The sequence below is a fragment of the Pseudonaja textilis genome, chromosome 1 (genome assembly GCF_049901715.1).
Source record: "Pseudonaja textilis isolate UNSWEBS1 chromosome 1, rPseTex1.2, whole genome shotgun sequence".
In the NCBI taxonomy this organism is placed as follows: domain Eukaryota; kingdom Metazoa; phylum Chordata; class Lepidosauria; order Squamata; family Elapidae; genus Pseudonaja; species Pseudonaja textilis.
The window spans coordinates 228,947,556-228,965,207 of NC_141990.1; the positions used below are offsets into that span (position 1 = coordinate 228,947,556).

Genomic DNA, 17,652 nt, shown 5'->3' on the forward strand with positions numbered 1-17,652 from the left:
CCTTTAAAAAAAATTTCTTATGGAAACTGGTGGGAATGTTTCTACCACCCATCAGGTGTTTTTATCAAGATAAAGAGAAGAGCACTGGATGAATGTTTTTACAGGTGTTCCTCTTGGAAAACAACTTTAGCAGTTGCAGATTGAAGAGTCAAGATTGGTGTGAATGGTGAATAGCATTCCAAAGAGGTCTGGAAGGGGCATGCATAAGTGCACCATTGTGCCTACTGTCCCTGTCCTGTTGTCCCGATTTATTCGTACCTATTTCCTGTAATCTTACTCATGTTTATACTTATATCTATTATCTTGTAAGCGATTGACAAATCCAATAAAATAAATAAATAAATAAATTTGACATTAGATATTAGGCCTTGGACAGTGTGTGGTGGAAATAACTTGTTTTATGACTTATTTTGGTCTGCAACTGGGAACTGTGTGGTCATCTGGACTTTGGTTTTGCTTTTGGATTATAAAAAAAAATTTCTCTCTTCTTTCTTTTTAAAGAAGAAGACCTAAAGCCTGGTTCTCCAACTTAGTTCTATTCTTTTTGTTGTTTTTTTTCCCTTTTCCCTTTTGATATTTTTTTATCTCTTCTCTCTCTTTTCTCCTTTTCTCTTTTTGCATTTTTTCTTTTTTCATTGGGAATTTTTTACTATTTTTTAATTTTCCTCACCTATTCAGTTAGGGTTTGAAGAACCTGAAGATATTTGTTTTGTGCAACACTTTTGATTCGGATTGCAATTAATCATTAATTAATCATGAAGTAATAAACTTCTTCTTTAAGTCCAAATTCCCAGCGGAGTCTTTGTGCTATGCTGCAGCAGGAGAAGGAGAAGGACAAGGAGAAGGAAAAGGGGAAGGAGATGACACTACAGATAATAGGGCAATTAATACAAGATCAAAGTAAACGTCTGGAAGACAGGATGGAAAGAATAGAAGAGAGAACAATGAAAACAGATGAGAAAGTTGAGAATATTCACCAAATGATGATAAAATATGAAGAAAGAATGCAAAAAATCGAACAACATGGAGACCAGACGGATAAAAAAGTTGGAGCAATAGACAGTAGATTGACAACAGTGGAACAAGATAAGGGAAAAGGAATGCTGGGCTGGGAGATCAAGAGAGATGAATTCTACCTGAGATTCCAGAAAATGCAAGAAGAAAAGGAGAAAAACTTAACAGGAATAATGGTAGAAATTTGGGCAGGAGCTCTGGAGATACCTGAAGAGAAAATGATGGATGGTATAGATCAATGGTTCCCAAACTTTTCAGTCCACTGCCCCCTTGATGCTACAAACTCATCCTCGGTGCCCTCCCACCCAGGGATGGGATTCAAATTTCTGTGGGCATGGCCTAATTTGAGGGTGTGGCTTGCTGGTCACATGACTGACTGGGCATGGCTTTCTGGTCATGTGACTGGCTGGGCGTGGCTTGCTGGCTGGGCATGGCTTCATAGTCACATGACCAGGTAGGTGTGGTTTGGTGGTCATGTGACTGGATGGACATGGCCAGGTGACTGGCAAACCAAATACAAGAAGGAGGGAGGGAGGGAGGAGAAAAATAATGAGATATCTATTCTAGTCCAATCACCTGCTCCAGCAGGGATAGAAGGGAGTGTGTGTGTGTGTGTTCTCTTTGTAATTCACCAATACATTTTTGTTTTGCCTACTTCTGAATTGGCACTATAACGCACTGGAGAAAAGTAATTTTTTAGGGTGGAGGTCTAGTCCAATGGATCCTGTTTAAAGCCTCAACAAAATGTGAGAGCTTCCTGATATGTTTGACCGTGTTTCGTCTACAAAACCTTTAATAGAAGCCAAAGATGTTTCAATGTGCTGGCAAGATCCTGGCAAAGATATTTCAATGTGGAAAAGGGCCTGTAAACTAGGCCTCATTTCAATCTGATGCATCAGGTCTCTCTCTCCCCCGCCTCTCTCTCCCTCCCTCCCGCCTCCCTCCTTCCCTCCATCCCACCCTCTTTCTTTGTCTGTCTCTTTTACTTTCTTTCCTTTTTCTCTTTTTTTTCTTTTCTTTTTCTCTCTCTCTTTTCTCTCTCTCTTTCCCTCTCTCAGGCACACCCATTGATTTGGTGTACCGCTCTGCTCGGACTTCCATGGGCAGGTCCCTCCGGTTCAGTGGGCTCAATGGGGTGATCCTGCAGGGCCGGCGCCTGAAAAGTGGCAGAGGTGGCCCATTTTAAAAGTAGCTTTCCTTTACTTTCCCAATGCACCACCATTGCTGTATTTGAGGTGCTGGCCCCACAGGCTCACCCCATTGACTGCTGCACTGCTCTGCTCAACAGAGAATTCCCGGTGGGACCCAAGCAGTGACCAGCCTTTCTCACAGCTACCAGCAAGCCAGGCAGGTGGGGTTGGGAGGAAGCTTGCTAGGCCATGAGTGCTGCATGGAGCCTTAGCTCTGTTGGCTAAGCAAGCTAGGCAAGTGGGGTGTGGGGAAAGAATTGCTAGGATGAGGGCCGACAGCATCGCGATGGTGGTCTAGCTCTGGGAAACAACCATGTATTACATTTATAAAGAAACTGAAAGGAATGTGTTAAACGATGGGAGCTAAACTGCCTCGCTCTGGATATATTTTCAAAATATTAACCAACATAAAGGATTTTGCAAAGGGAAATGCATTACTTACTTTAGTTTCTTAACTGTGCATTCTGGATTATTCAGCCAATCACATGATAGTTCCATTATTTTGTGAAAAACTAAGAGGAATGTATTCTTATAGAAATTGAAAGGAATGTGATTATGTAGGGCAACTGAACTGCATCTCCTGGATATATTTATAGACTATTCACCATCACAAGAAGGGGTTGTGAAGATCAAATTGAATGAAAAAAGAGTCACTTACTGAAGCGTTTCTATTGCACATTCTGGATGTTTCAAACCCTCACATAGCACTTCCATTGCTTTGTCATATGGGTTCTTGAGGGACAAGTATAATACATTCAATCTCTGGTTTTCCCTGAGGACTTCTGCAAGATGCCTGCTGGAGGATTCGGTCAGTATCTTTCCAGAAAGCCTGTGGAGAATAGCAAGAAAAATTACAATTATTTTGTGAAAAACTAACAGGAATGTATTCTTATAGCAATTGAAAGGAATGTCATTATGTAGGGCAACTGAATTGCCTTTCCTGGATATATTTATAGAATATTAACCATCACAAAAAGGGGTTGTGAAGATCAAACTGGATGAAAAAATAGTCACTTACTGAAGTGTTTTTATTGCACATTCTGAATGTTTCAGACCCTCACATAGCACTTCCATTGCTTTGTCATCTGAGTGCTTGAGGGACAAGTATAATATATTCAATCTCTGGTTTTTCCTGAGGACTTCTCCAAGATGCCTGCTGGAGGATTTGGTCAATATCTCTCCAGAAAGCCTGTGGAGAATAGCAAGAAAAAGTAAAACTACTTCGTGAAAAACTAACAGGAATGTATTCTTATAGCAATTGAAAGGAATGTGATTATGTAGGGCAACTGAACTGCCTCTCCTGGATATATTTATAGAATATCAACCATCACAAAAAGAGGTTGTGAAGATCAAACTGAATGAAAAAAGAGTCACTTACTGAAGCGTTTTTATTGCACATTCTGGATAATTCAGACCCTCACATAGCACTTCCATTGCTTTGTCATCTGGATTCTCGAGGGACAAGACTAATCTATTCAATCTCTGGTTTTTCCTGAGGACTTCTGCAAGATGCCTGCTGGAGGATTCGGTCAGTATCTCTCCAGAAAGCCTGTGGAGAATAGCAAGAAAAATTACAACTACTTCATGAAAAACTAACAGGAATGTATTCTTATAGCAATTGAAAGGAATGTGATTATGTAGGGCAACTGAACTGCCTCTCATGGATATATTTATAGAATAGTCACCATAACAAAAAGGGGTTGTGAAGATCAAACTGAATGAAAAAAGAGTCACTTACTGAAGCGTTTCTATTGCACATTCTGGATGATTCAGACCCTCACATAGCACTTCCATTGCTTTGTCATCTGGGTTCTTGAGGGACAAGTATAATACATTCAATCTCTGTTTTTTTCTGAGGACTTTTGCAAGATGCCTACTGGAGGATTCGGTCAGTATCTCTCCAGAAAGCCTGTGGAGAAGAGCAAGAAAAATTACAGTTATTTTGTGAAAAACTAACAGGAATGTATTCTTATAGCAATTGAAAGAAATGTGATTATGTAGGGCAAGAGAACTGCTTCTCCTGGATATATTTTAGAACATTAACCATCACAAAAAGGGGTTGGGAAGATCAAACTGATTGAAAAAAGAGTCCCTTACTGAAGTGTTTTTATAGCACATTCTGGATGTTTCAGACCCTCACATAGCACTTCCATTGCTTTGTCATCGGGGTTCTTGAGGGACAAGTATAATACATTCAATCGCTGCTTTTTTCTGAGGACTTCTGCAAGATGCCTGCTGGAGGATTTGGTCAATATCTCTCCAGAAAGCCTGTGGAGAATAGCAAGAAAAAGTAAAACTACTTCGTGAAAAACTAACAGGAATGTATTCTTATAGCAATTGAAAGGAATGTGATTATGTAGGGCAACTGAACTGCCTCTCCTGGATATATTTTAGAACATTAACCATCACAAAAAGGGGTTGTGAAGATCAAACTGAATGAAAAAAGAGTCACTTACTGAAACGTTTTTATTGCACATTCTGGATGATTCAGACCCTCACATAATACTTCCATTGCTTTGTCATCTGGATTCTCGAATGACAAGTATAATACATTCAATCTCGGCTTTTTCCTGAGGACTTCTGCAAGATGCCTGCTGCAGGATTCGGTCAGTATCTCTCCAGAAAGCCTGTGGGGAATACCAACAAATATTACAACTATTTTATGAAAAACTAACAGGAATGTATTCTGATAGCAATTGAAACGAATGTGATAATGTAGGGCAACTGTACTGCCCCTCCTGGATATATTTATAGAATATTAACCATCAGAAAAAGGAGTTGTGAAGATCAAACTGAATGAAGGAAGAGTCACTTACTGAAGTGTTTTTATTGCACATTCTGGATGATTCAGACCCTCACATAGCACTTCCATTGCTTTGTCATCTGGGTTCTTGAGGGACAGGTATAATACATTCAATCTCTGGTTTTTCCTGAGGACTTCTGCAAGATGCCTACTGCAGGATTTGGTCAGTATCTCTCCAGAAAGCCTGTGGAGAATAGCAAGAAAAATTACAATTATTTTGTGAAAAACTAACAGGAATGTATTCTTATAGCAATTGAAAGGAATGTGATTATGTAAGGCAACTGAACTTCCTCTCCTGGATATATTTATAGAATAATAACCATCACAAAAAGGGGTTGTGAAGATCAAACTGAATGAAGAAACAGTCACTTACTGAAGCGTTTTTATTGCACATTCTGGATGATTCAGACCCTCACATAACACTTCCATTGCTTTGTCATCTGGATTCTCGAAGGACAAGTATAATACATTCAATCTCTGGTTTTTCCTGAGGACTTCTGCAAGATGCCTGCTGGAGGATTCGGTCAGTATCTCTCCAGAAAGCCTGTGGAGAATAGCAAGAAAAATTACAATTATTTTGTGGAAAACTAACAGGAATGTATTCTTATAGCAATTGAAAGGAATGTGATTATGTAAGGCAACTGAACTGCCTCTCATGGATATATTTATAGAATATTAACCATCACAAAAAGGGGTTGTGAAGATCAAACGGAATGAAAAAAGAGTCACTTACTGAAGCGTTTTTATTGCACATTCTGGATGTTTCAGACCCTCACATAGTACTTCCATTGCTTTGTCATCTGGGTTCTTGAGGGACAAATATAATCTATTCAATCTCTGATTTTTCCTGTGGACTTCTGCAAGATGCCTGCTGGAGGATTCGGTCAGTATCTCTCCAGAAAGCCTGTGGAGAATACAATGAAAAATTACAATTATTTTGTGAAAAACTAACAGGAATGTACTCTAATAGCAATTGAAAGGAATGTGATTATGTAGGGCAACTGAACTGCCTCTCCTGGATATATTCATAGAATATTAACCATCACAAAAAGGAGTTGTGAAGTTCAAACTGAATGAATAGTCACTTACTCAAGCGTTTCTATTGCACATTCTGGATGTTTCAGACCCTCACATAGCACTTCCATTGCTTTGTCATCTAGATTCCTGAGGGACATGTCTAATCTATTCAATCTCTCGTTTTTTCTGAGGACTTCTGCAAGATGCCTGCTGGAGGATTCAGTCAGTATCTCTCCAGAAAGCCTGTAGAGAATAGCAAGAAAAATTACAAATATTTTGTGAAAAACTAACAGGAATGTATTCAAATAGAAATTGAAAGGAATGTGATTATGTAAGGCAACTGAACTTCCGCTCCTGGATATATCTATAGATTATTAACCATCACAAAAAGGGGTTGTGAAGATCAAACTGAATGAAAAAGAGTCACTCACTGAAGCGTTTTTATTGCACATTCTGGATGATTCAGACCCTCACATAGCACTTCCATTGCTTTATCATCTGGGTACTTGAGGGACAAGTATAATACATTCAATCTCTGGTTTTTTCTGAGGACTTCTGCAAGATGCCTGCTGGAGGATTCGGTCAGTATCTCTCCAAAAAGCCTGTGGAGAATAGCAAGAAAAATTACAATTATTTTGTGAAAAACTAAAAGGAATGTATTCTTATAGCAATTGAAAGGAATGTGATTATGTAGGGCAACTGAACTGCATCTCCTGGATATATTTATAGAATATTAACCATCACAAAAAGGGGTTGTGAAGATCAAACTGAATGAAGAAAGAGTCACTTACTGAAGTGTTTTTATTGCACATTCTGGATGATTCAGACCCTCACATAACACTTCCATTGCTTTGTCATCTGGATTCTCGAAGGACAAGTATAAAACATTCAATCTCTGGTTTTTCCTGAGGACTTCTGCAAGATGCCTGCTGGAGGATTCGGTCAGTATCTCTCCAGAAAGCCTGTAGAGAATAGCAAGAAAAATTACAATTACTTTGTGAAAAACTAACAGGAATGTATTCTTATAGCAATTGAAAGGAATGTGATTATGTAGGGCAACTGAACTGCCTCTCATGGATATATTTATAGAATATTAACCATCACAAAAAGGGGTTGTGAAGATCAAACGGAATGAAAAAAGAGTCACTTACTGAAGCGTTTTTATTGCACATTCTGGATGTTTCAGACCATCACATAGCACTTCCATTGCTTTGTCATCTGGGTTCTTGAGGGACAAGTATAATACATTCAATCTCTGATTTTTCCTGTGGACTTCTGCAAGATGCCTGCTGGAGGATTCGGTCAGTATCTCTCCAGAAAGCCTGTCGAGAATACCATGAAAAATTACAAATATTTTGTGAAGAACTAACAGGAATGTACTCTAATAGCAATTGATAGGAATGTGATTATGTAGGGCAACTGAACTGCCTCTCCTGGATATATTCATAGAATATTAACCATCACAAAAAGGAGTTGTGAAGTTCAAACTGAATGAATAGTCACTTACTCAAGCGTTTCTATTGCACATTCTGGATGTTTCAGACCCTCACATAGCACTTCCATTGCTTTGTCATCTAGATTCCTGAGGGACATGTCTAATCTATTCAATCTCTCGTTTTTTCTGAGGACTTCTGCAAGATGCCTGCTGGAGGATTCGGTCAGTATCTCTCCAGAAAGCCTGTGGAGAATAGCAAGAAAAATTACAAATATTTTGTAAAAAACTAACAGGAATGTATTCAAATAGAAATTGAAAGGAATGTGATTATGTAAGGCAACTGAACTTCCGCTCCTGGATATATTTATAGAATATTAACCATCACAAAAAGGGGTTGTGAAGATCAAACTGAATGAAAAAGAGTCACTCACTGAAGCGTTTTTATTGCACATTCTGGATGATTCAGACCCTCACATAGCACTTCCATTGCTTTATCATCTGGGTTCTTGAGGGACAAGTATAATACGTTCAATCTCTGGCTTTTCCTGAGGACTTCTGCAAGATGCCTGCTAGAGGATTCGGTCAGTATCTTTCCAAAAAGCCTGTGGAGAATAGCAAGAAAAATTACAATTATTTTGTGAAAAACTAACAGGAATGTATTCTTATAGCAATTGAAAGGAATGTGATTATGTAGGGCAACTGAACTGCATCTCCTGGATATATTTATAGAATATTAACAATCACAAAAAGGGGTTGTGAAGATCAAACTGAATGAAAAAAGAGTCACTTACTGAAGCGTTTTTATTGCACATTCTGGATGATTCAGACCCTCACATAGCACTTCCATTGCTTTATCATCTGGGTTCTTGAGGGACAAGTATAATACGTTCAATCTCTGGCTTTTCCTGAGGACTTCTGCAAGATGCCTGCTGGAGGATTCCGTCAGTATCTCTCCAGAAAGCCTGTGGAGAATAGCAAGAAAAATTACAATTATTTTGTGAAAAACTAACAGGAATGTATTTTGATTGCAATTGAAAGGAATGTAATTATGTAGGGCAACTGAACTGCATCTCCTGGATATATTTATAGAATATTCACCATCACAAAAAGGGGTTGTGAAGATCAAACTGAATTAAGAACGAGTCACTTACTGAAGCGTTTTTATTGCACATTCTGGATGATTCAGACCCTCACATAGCACTTCCATTGCTTTGTCATCTGGATTCTGGAGGGACAAGACTATTCTATTCAATCTCTGATTTTTTCTGAGGACTTCTGCAAGGTTCCTGCTGGAGGATTCGGTCAGTATGTCTCCAGAAAGCCTGTGGGGAATAGCAAGGAAAATTATAATTATTTTGTGAAAAACTAATAGGAATGTATTCTCATAGCAATTGAAAGGAATGTGATTATGTAGGGCAACTGAACTTCCTCTCCTGGATATATTTATAGAATATTAACCATCACAGAAAGGGGTTGTGAAGATCAAACTGAATGAAAAAAGAGTCACTTACTCAAGTGTTTTTATTGCACTTTCTGGATGATTCAGACCCTCACATAGCACTTCCATTGCTTTGTCATCTGGGTTCTTGAGGGACAAGTCTAATACATTCAATCTCTGTTTTTTTCTGAGGACTTTTGCAAGATGCCTGCTGGAGGATTCGGTCAGTATCTCTCCAGAAAGCCTGTGGAGAAGAGCAAGGAATATTACAATTATTTTGTGAAAAACTAACAGGAATGTATTCTTATAGCAATTGAAAGGAATGTGATTATGTAAGGCAACTGAACTGCCTCTCCTGGATATATTCGTAGAATGTTAACCATCACAAAAAGGGGTTGTGAAGATCAAACTGAATGAAAAAAGTGTCACTTACTGAAGTGTTTTTATTGCACATTCTGGATGTTTCAGACCCTCACATAGCACTTCCATTGGTTTGTCATCTGGGTTCTTGAGGGACAAGTATAATACATTCAATCTCTGGTTTTTCTTGAGGACTTCTGCAAGATGCCTGCTGGAGGATTCAGTCAGTATCTCCCCAGAAAGCCTGTGGAGAATAGCAAGAAAAGTTACAATTATTTTGTGAAAAACTAACAAGAATGTATTCTAATAGCAATTGAATGGGATGTGATTATGTAGGGCAACTGAACTGCCTCTCCTGGATATATTCGTAGAATGTTAACCATCACAAAAAGGGGTTGTGAAGATCAAACTGAATGAAAAAAGAGTCACTTACTCAAGCGTTTCTATTGCACATTCTGGATGATTCAGACCCTCACATAGCACTTTCATTGCTTTGTCATCTGGGTTCTCGAAGGACAAGTATAATACATTCAATCTCTGGTTTTTCCTGAGGACTTCTGCAAGATGCCTGCTGGAGGATTCCGTCAGTATCTCTCCAGAAAGCCTGTGGAGAATAGCAAGAAAAATTACAATTATTTTGTGAAAAACTAACAGGAATGTATTCTTATAGCAATTGAAAGGAATGTGATTATGTAGGGCTACTGAACTGCATCTTCTGGATATATTTATAGAATATTAACCATTCCCAAAAAGGGGTTGTGAAGATCAAACTGAATGAAAAAAAGAGTCACTTACTGAAGCGTTTTTATTGCACATTCTGGATGATTCAGACCCTCACATAGTACTTTCATTGCTTTGTCATCTGGGTTCTTGAGGGACAAGTATAATACATTCAATCTCTGGTTCTTCCTGAAGACTTCTGCAATATGCCTGCTGGAGGATTTGGTCAGTATCTCTCCAGAAATCCTGTGGAGAAGAGCAAGAAAAATTACAAATATTTTGTGAAAAATTAACCGGAATGTATTCTTATAGCAATTGAAAGGAATATGATTATGTAGGGCAACTGAACTGCCTCTCCTGGGTATATTTATAGAATATTATCCATCACAAAAAGGGGTTGTGAAGATCAAACTGAATGAAGAAGAGTCACTTACTGAAGTGTTTTTATTGCACATTCTGGATGTTTCAGACCCTCACATAGCACTTCCATTGCTTTGTCATCTGGGTTCTTGAGGGACAAGTATAATACATTCAATCTCTGGTTTTTCCTGAGGACTTCTGCAAGATTCCTGCTGAAGGATTCGGTCAGTATCTCTCCAAAAAGCCTGTGGAGAATAGCAGAAAAATTACAAATATTTTGTGTAAAACTAACAGGAATGTATTCTAATAGCAATTGAAAGGAATGTGATTATGTAGGGCAACTGAACTGCCTCTCCTGGATATATTCATAGAATATTAACCATCACAGAAAGGGGTTGTGAAGAGCAAACTGAATGAATAAAAGAGTCACTTACTCAAGCGTTTCTATTGCACATTCTGGATATTTCAGACCCTCACATAGCACTTCCATTGCTTTGTCATCTAGATTCCCGAGGGACAAATCTAATCTATTCAATCTCTCATTTTTTCTGAGGACTTCTGCAAGATGCCTGCTGGAGGATTCGGTCAGTATCTCTCCAGAAAGCCTGTGGAGAATAGCAAGAAAAATTAAAAATATTTTGTGAAAAACTAATAGGAATGTATTCTTATAGCAATTGAAAGGAATGTGATTATGTAAGGCAACTGAACTGCATCTCCTGGATATATTTATAGAATATTAACCATCACAAAAAGGGGTTGTGAAGATCAAACTGAATGAAAAAAAGAGTCACTTACTCAAGCATTTCTATTGCACATTCTGGATGTTTCAGACCCTCACATAGCACTTCCATTGCTTTGTCATCTAGATTCCCAAGGGACAAGACTAATCTATTCAATCTCTGTTTTTTTCTGAGGACTTCTGCAAGATGCCTGCTGGAGGATTCGGTCAGTATCTCTCCAGAAAGCCTGTGGAGAATAGCAAGAAAAATTACAATTATTTTGTGAAAAACTAACAGGAATGTATTCTTATAGCAATTGAAAGGAATGTGATTATGTAGGGCAACTGAACTGCATCTCCTGGATATATTTATAGAATATTAACCATCACAAAAAGGGGTTGTGAAGATCAAACTGAATGAAAAAAGAGTCACTTACTCAAGCGTTTCTATTGCACATTCTGGATGATTCAGACCCTCACATAGCACTTCCATTTCTTTGTCATCTGGATTCTCGAGGGACAAGACTAATATATTCAATCTCTGGTTTTTCCTGAGGACTTCTGCAAGATGCCTGCTGGAGGATTCGGTCAGTATCTCTCCAGAAAGCCTGTGGAGAATAGCAACAAAAATTACAATTATTTTGTGAAAAACTAACAGGAATGCATTCTTATAAGAATTGAAGTGAATGTCATTATGTAAAGCAACTGAACTGCCTCTCCTCGATATATTTACAGAATATTAACCTTCAGAAAAAGTGGTTGTGAATATCAAAATGAATTGAAAAAACAGTCACTTACTGTAGCCCAAGCCATACTTGGCAATTACGGGATCCCTGCTCCATGATGAAAACACCTCTAATTGTACTGGTATTGTCACCGGTATCATGGGGTGATTTATCAATGGGTTTTCAGCTGTTCTGCTGTCACTCTCATCTTCAGGTTGGGGTTCCCTCACCATTGCCCAGTGATGGGGTAACCTCAAGAACCTCCACTCCCTTGTATGCCATTTCTCATGGTCTTACTGGACCTTTACCCTGTCATTGTGTGGGTTTGGAAGCTGCCTGGGGTGCGTGGCAGGTTCCAGAACTCTTGCATGAAGGTGACCATGGGTTGCTTGTCCTGCTTGATAGTTTTGATTTTGGTTCTAGATTTTTGATCAGGGGTCTAAAGGCCCTGAGGGGGTCTTCGAACCACTTCGAATCATAGGTCGTGAACCTGTCAAAGTTGTGTAGCTCTGCCACATCATCCTGAAGGGCCACCATCTGGTGTCCTGCCCTTCTAGGGTAATGGTAATATGTCACATCCTGCCTAGGTCATTCAGCAACTTGGTTCCATACTCCTGCATGCAATTCCCCACTTGGCTGAGGAAAAACTCCAGTTGATTTAGGTAGCTGTTGAATTTCACCTCCAGCATTAGTGATCATGGAGGGGCAGACCAGGCAGGAGGTGGTGGCTGGACTGGTGGGGCCATTCTGCATTCTGTGCTGGAGTTGTCGAGGTGAGGGCTGGTGCATTCGCCACATTGGGTGGTGGTGCTGGCAATGGTGCTGGCCACTCTTGGCTATCTTGGGCTTTGAGGTTGTCAAAGGCATCCCTTAGGAAGTCAATCACCTGCCTTGAATATAATCTTGTGTGGGTCAGGTTTACCTTCCTTTGCCCCACAATCCTCCTCAGTGGTCAGTGTTTGTGATGGCTGCTGTGGCTTTCCTGGGCAAAGATTACTCTGGAGGGTCTCTCTTCCCACTCCTATATCTTTCCAATCCCTATGAACCACCAGGTCTTTGTTGCTCCTCCAGGGTCTCTGCTTCTTCCTCTAGTTCCGTCGTTCCTTGGTTTGAAAATGGCTTCTTCCCAGGGTTCCATTTCTCCTGCTCACTCTTAAGGATGGATGTTCCATGCATGCTCCCCAAGGTAGAAGCGAGTCTCTGGGTGGATCATTATTGCAGACTGGCTTAATGTCAGACCACTTCTCCCAGCTTTGGCATTTAGGAAAGAAACACCCTCAAGTACATTTGTAGTGAAAGATATAGTTTTACTAAAGCATATGGTGATAGCATAAACAAAGACAGATCTGGTTGGCACTTCTGGTTCCTGTCATGCCCCCCCCATATCCCCCCTCCCCCTTCTTTATGGCAGGATGGCATCAAAGCGAAGTAGGGATGAAGTGGCATGATAGCAGATCTGACACACTTACTCTACAGTCTCAATTGTACATTCTGGTTGTTTGAGCCCATCACACAACATTTCCAATGGTTTGTCATCTAGGTTCTTGAGGGACAGGTCTAACTCTCACAATCTCAAAGAGAATGTGATTATACATGGAAACTGAACTGCCTCTCTCTGAATGTATTTCCAAAATATTAATCTTCACAGGATGGCTTTGCAGATCAAACTGAGAGGTAAACACAACTCTCACCGTAGCTCTTTGATTGTACATTCTGGATTACTGAGCCCATTGCACAGTAGTTCCATTGTTTTTCATCCGGACTTTTGAAGGACAGATCTAACTCTCTCAATCTCTGGTTTTTCCTGAGGACTTCTGCAAGATGCCTGCTGCTTGATTCACTCAGGACCTCTCCAGAAAGCCTGCACAAAAGGGTGAGGAATATTGCAATTACCTTTTGAAAAACAAGCCTGGAATGTATACTTACAGAGATTGAAGGGAATGTGATTATATATGGAAACTGAACTGCCTACTGCCTTTCCCTAGATATATTTCTAAAATATTAACAGTCAAAAGACACGTGTGCAGATCAAACTGAAAGTAAATAGTCACTTATTCTAGTGCAGTGGTTCTCAAAGTTAGTGGTACCACCCCCTGAGGGGCGGTGGGATGACTTAGGGGGCCGCTAAGAGGCAAGGGGATGGCAGAGGAGTGCTGGAGGTGGGCCCCTCACAGGGCGCAATTCAGCTTCTCACCCACCCACTTGCCTGGCTTGCTAATGCCAAGAGAAAGGTGAGCCAGGGATGACCCGTTGTTGTGGTTAGCCGGAAGCAGGTGCGGACAGCTAAGGAGAGCGAGGACTCAGATGAGGGGCCAGGACAATTGGGGAGTGACTGCTGCCTTCAGATATTGTGTGGGCTGACATCAGTGATGTGGAGGTTCCTGAGGAGCCTATGCCAAGTGCGCATGCACACAAGATTGCTCGCAGGTAAGAGCAACTACAATAGCACGGGCGACTTGGGAGTAAGGCTGCAAGGTAGTGGCCCTTCCTTCAAGAAGATAAAAGCCAGCTGTGAAACAAATGTTTATTTGCAGAAGGCAAAGACGTTTTGAAACTCCAGCCTCGTGGGACATTCCAGTATCCTGAGTTTGTATTAATTTGCATTTTTGTATTGCAAATTATTTCTTCTCTGTTATCTATTGGCAAGCCTTTCCCCAAAAGAAGGAGGGTTGGAAGTCCTGCCCGCGGTCTCTTTGTTGTACCAGAAGCCCTGCTGCCAGCTTTTCTGGGCAACGTGGGACCGGGCATGAACAAACAATCACGCCCAGTCCCTGGGAGACACATGTTCTGCTTCTAATAGACCACAACATAACTCATATATTGAACATAGAGGACAAACATTACAGGCTAGGGCTAGGACTATGATTTCGGATTCTGGTTTATCAGAGAAACTTTGGGGTGCAGCAATAATGTGTGCTAACCATGTTTTGAATAACGAAGTGAATTCTACAACTGGTGAATTACCATTTACTCATTGGAATGGAAAAAAGCCAGATCTCAGTTATTTACATACATTTGGAACCCCAGCATGGGTTCATATTTCCACGCAAGTAAGGCGAAAGGGACAACATAGAGCGAGACAATTATATTTTGTAGGTTATGAAGCTAATCATAGATCATTTAGATTTTGGGAGCCAGGTACTACTAATTTATATTGTAGTGCAAGTGCTAAATTTCTGGACCATGTTGGCTGGAGAAAGCTTGAACAGGAATATAATGAGGTACAGGATAGTGTTGTTGTTGAGACTCCACTGTTTACCGATAATCCTGATGATAATAATATTGATGATAAGTTAGTGGAGGAATCCTCAATGGAGGAATCATCAATAGATAAACCCTCTATGACTGTAGAAGATGAAGATTTGATAGAGGAGGTAAAGGAAGAGGACATGCCAACAACATGTACTGAGTTGCCTAGGAGGTCAACTAGGGAGAGACGTCCACCTGACAGATTTCAAGCAAGCATTGTATGTCAGGTAAATACAGAACCTTCTAACTTCAATGAAATAAAACTGTATCCTACAAAGGATCAGGTAGCTTGGCAGGAAGCTATGAATAGGGAGTTAAAATCGGTAAAGGATTTAGAGGTTATGAGGATGTAAAGAAACCACTAGGTGAGCGTGCAATAGGCTGCAAATGGGTGTATAAGATAAAGACTGGTGTGGACGGGACTATTTCCCATAAAGCAAGATTAGTTGCTCAAGAATTTGCTCGGTCAGATAAGGACTATGATGAAGTGTTTACACCTAGTCTGAGAGCAAATACATTGAGAGCAGCATTAGTTTGGGCAGCTAAGAATAAATGTAAAATAAACTGTTATTTCCCTGGAACTTAAAGAAGTTCCCACCCAGGTCCGTCCGCACTGCGGGGGCGGTTGCCCTCCTTCTCATTGGCTGGTTCTCCCCAGCAGCCAGCTATAAAAGCAGGCTGCGGGGTCCGACCAGTTGCTGATCGCTGCGAGCCAGTTCCAGGCTTGGCAAGCACGTTCAGTCCTTTATTATCCTAATAAAGTATTGTTGCACCCATGCCCTGGTTCAGCCTCTCATTACCCGAACGTAACACTGGCGACGAGGGTGGGATGGCTACCAGAGGCAAAATGCAACCGCTGAATCACTAGCCGCTGATCTACAGCCAGAGAGAACGATCAGCAGGCAACGAGAGCGAACGCTGATCCGCAGCCAGAGAGAGCGGTCAGCAGGCAACGAGAGCGAACGCTGATCCGCAGCCAGAGAGAGCGGTCAGCAAACAGTGAGAGTGAGAAGCGTCTGTAGCCGCTAGTTAGCCAGCTACAGGGGAAAGTGTAGCGCTGCGAGCCGCAGCCGCTCATTTCCTTAGGCGCGAAATTCAAACGGCTGTCATTTGAATTTCCGCCCAAGAGTACAGCGCAGTGCTGTATTGCGAAGTCACTGACGCCCACGCAGGCACGAATTTCAAAACGCTGCCAACAGCCGTTGCAGCCTAACCTCGTGTTAATCCAGAGAGAGAGGGAGAGAGTGTGAAAACCTCCCCTGAGCTGAAATCACTTGCCTGCCATAGGCACAAAAAACCTTCCTGCTGCTGCCCCAGAGAGATTTTCTCAACAGATTATCCAACGAGATTCTCATCATGAACTCCAACCCAGCCTTCCCATCGTTCAAGCCGGATGAGGAGAAGTGGGAGTCATACAAGAATCGCTTTAACCATTACATCGACGCCATTGGGCTGGCTGATGCAGGGGAGCACCGAAAAATCATATTTCCTGATCTACTGCGAGCCATCGTCTTTGATACTGCCACAGCACTCGTGGCTCCACGTGAGTTAAAAATGTCCCCTGGACAGAACTGTTAGAAATCCTTACTAACCACTATTCTCCTAGACCCTCACAGATTGCCAGGCGGTTCACCTTCCGTATGAGGAAACAATCAGACAAAGAAACTATCAACCAGTACATGGCTGCCCTCAGAACTGCAGCACTCCATTGTGGGTTTGGGACCTACCTGGAGGACATGCTCCTCGATCAGTTAGTCTGTGGGGTCAAGGATCTTCACCTTCAAAGGCGCCTACTCACCAAGAAGGACCTCAACCTCGCTCAAGCCGTCGAGGAAGCCCTGGCAGCGGAGCTGGCAGCACACTCAGCCACCGAGATCCAAGGTCCTGTCTCCAAACAAATTGCAGTCTCCGTCCACTCTGAAGAGGTGGTCATCGAGGAGGACCCCAGTGATGCGGCCGACATCCACCGCCTAGCCAACACCAGACAACCGCAGGTAGGAGCCAAGCGAGAAAGCATCAGTCCATCCAAGCACATCACCCTGTGCCTATCCTGTGGTGGATCTCACCTGAGGACCACCTGCAAATTCAAGGGAGCCACCTGCAACAATTGTCACAAAAAGGGGCACATCGCCAGAGTCTGTCAAGCCACTCACAACTCGGCACAAAGGGTCCCTTCCTTTTCACATTCCGGACCCCAAAGGCAAGTATTGAACTGTCGCGCCCGCCACCATGCTAAGCACGCTTGCCATACCATTAGTAAAATTTCTCTCTCTGTTTTATTAGAAGGTAAACCTTGTCGTATGGAGGTTGACACGGGGTCAGCGCTCTCAATTATCTCTTGGAGCACCCTCAAGAAGCTACAGCCCAGTCTATCCAGAAACCGGCTCCAGAAGTGCCAGCTTAGCCTGAAGGACTACCAGGGGAAGATCATTCCTGTAATTGGCAGAGGCAAGTTTCTTGTTAATTTTAAAACTTTCAAAGGCCACCTACCTCTAGTGGTAGTTAGCGGCAACCTCCCTACACTTTTGGGACTTGATTGGTTCCCCCACCTCGGCCTAGGGTTAACAGGAGTCCATGCGGTCTCAACCTCTGACACTGACTCCCTATTCGCTGACTACTTAGA

At 41.5% G+C, this 17,652-nt stretch overlaps 1 protein-coding gene across 1 annotated transcript in view; it reads right to left on the reverse strand.

The window, feature by feature from the left end:
- Nucleotides 1-2,858: 2,858 nt before the first annotated feature.
- Nucleotides 2,859-17,652, reverse strand: part of LOC113440202 (NACHT, LRR and PYD domains-containing protein 12) — a 432,514-nt gene continuing 417,720 nt past the window's right edge. Inside the window, exons 7-19 of the mRNA XM_087928375.1 lie at nt 11,493-11,663; nt 11,133-11,303; nt 10,772-10,942; nt 10,412-10,582; nt 7,532-7,702; nt 6,097-6,267; nt 5,021-5,191; nt 4,661-4,831; nt 4,302-4,472; nt 3,943-4,113; nt 3,583-3,753; nt 3,223-3,393; nt 2,859-3,033 (exon numbers count right to left, since the gene is read on the reverse strand). Of these exons, the coding sequence (XP_087784501.1) occupies nt 2,859-3,033; nt 3,223-3,393; nt 3,583-3,753; nt 3,943-4,113; nt 4,302-4,472; nt 4,661-4,831; nt 5,021-5,191; nt 6,097-6,267; nt 7,532-7,702; nt 10,412-10,582; nt 10,772-10,942; nt 11,133-11,303; nt 11,493-11,663 (2,227 nt within the window). The remainder of the gene's footprint in view (nt 3,034-3,222; nt 3,394-3,582; nt 3,754-3,942; nt 4,114-4,301; nt 4,473-4,660; nt 4,832-5,020; nt 5,192-6,096; nt 6,268-7,531; nt 7,703-10,411; nt 10,583-10,771; nt 10,943-11,132; nt 11,304-11,492; nt 11,664-17,652) is intronic.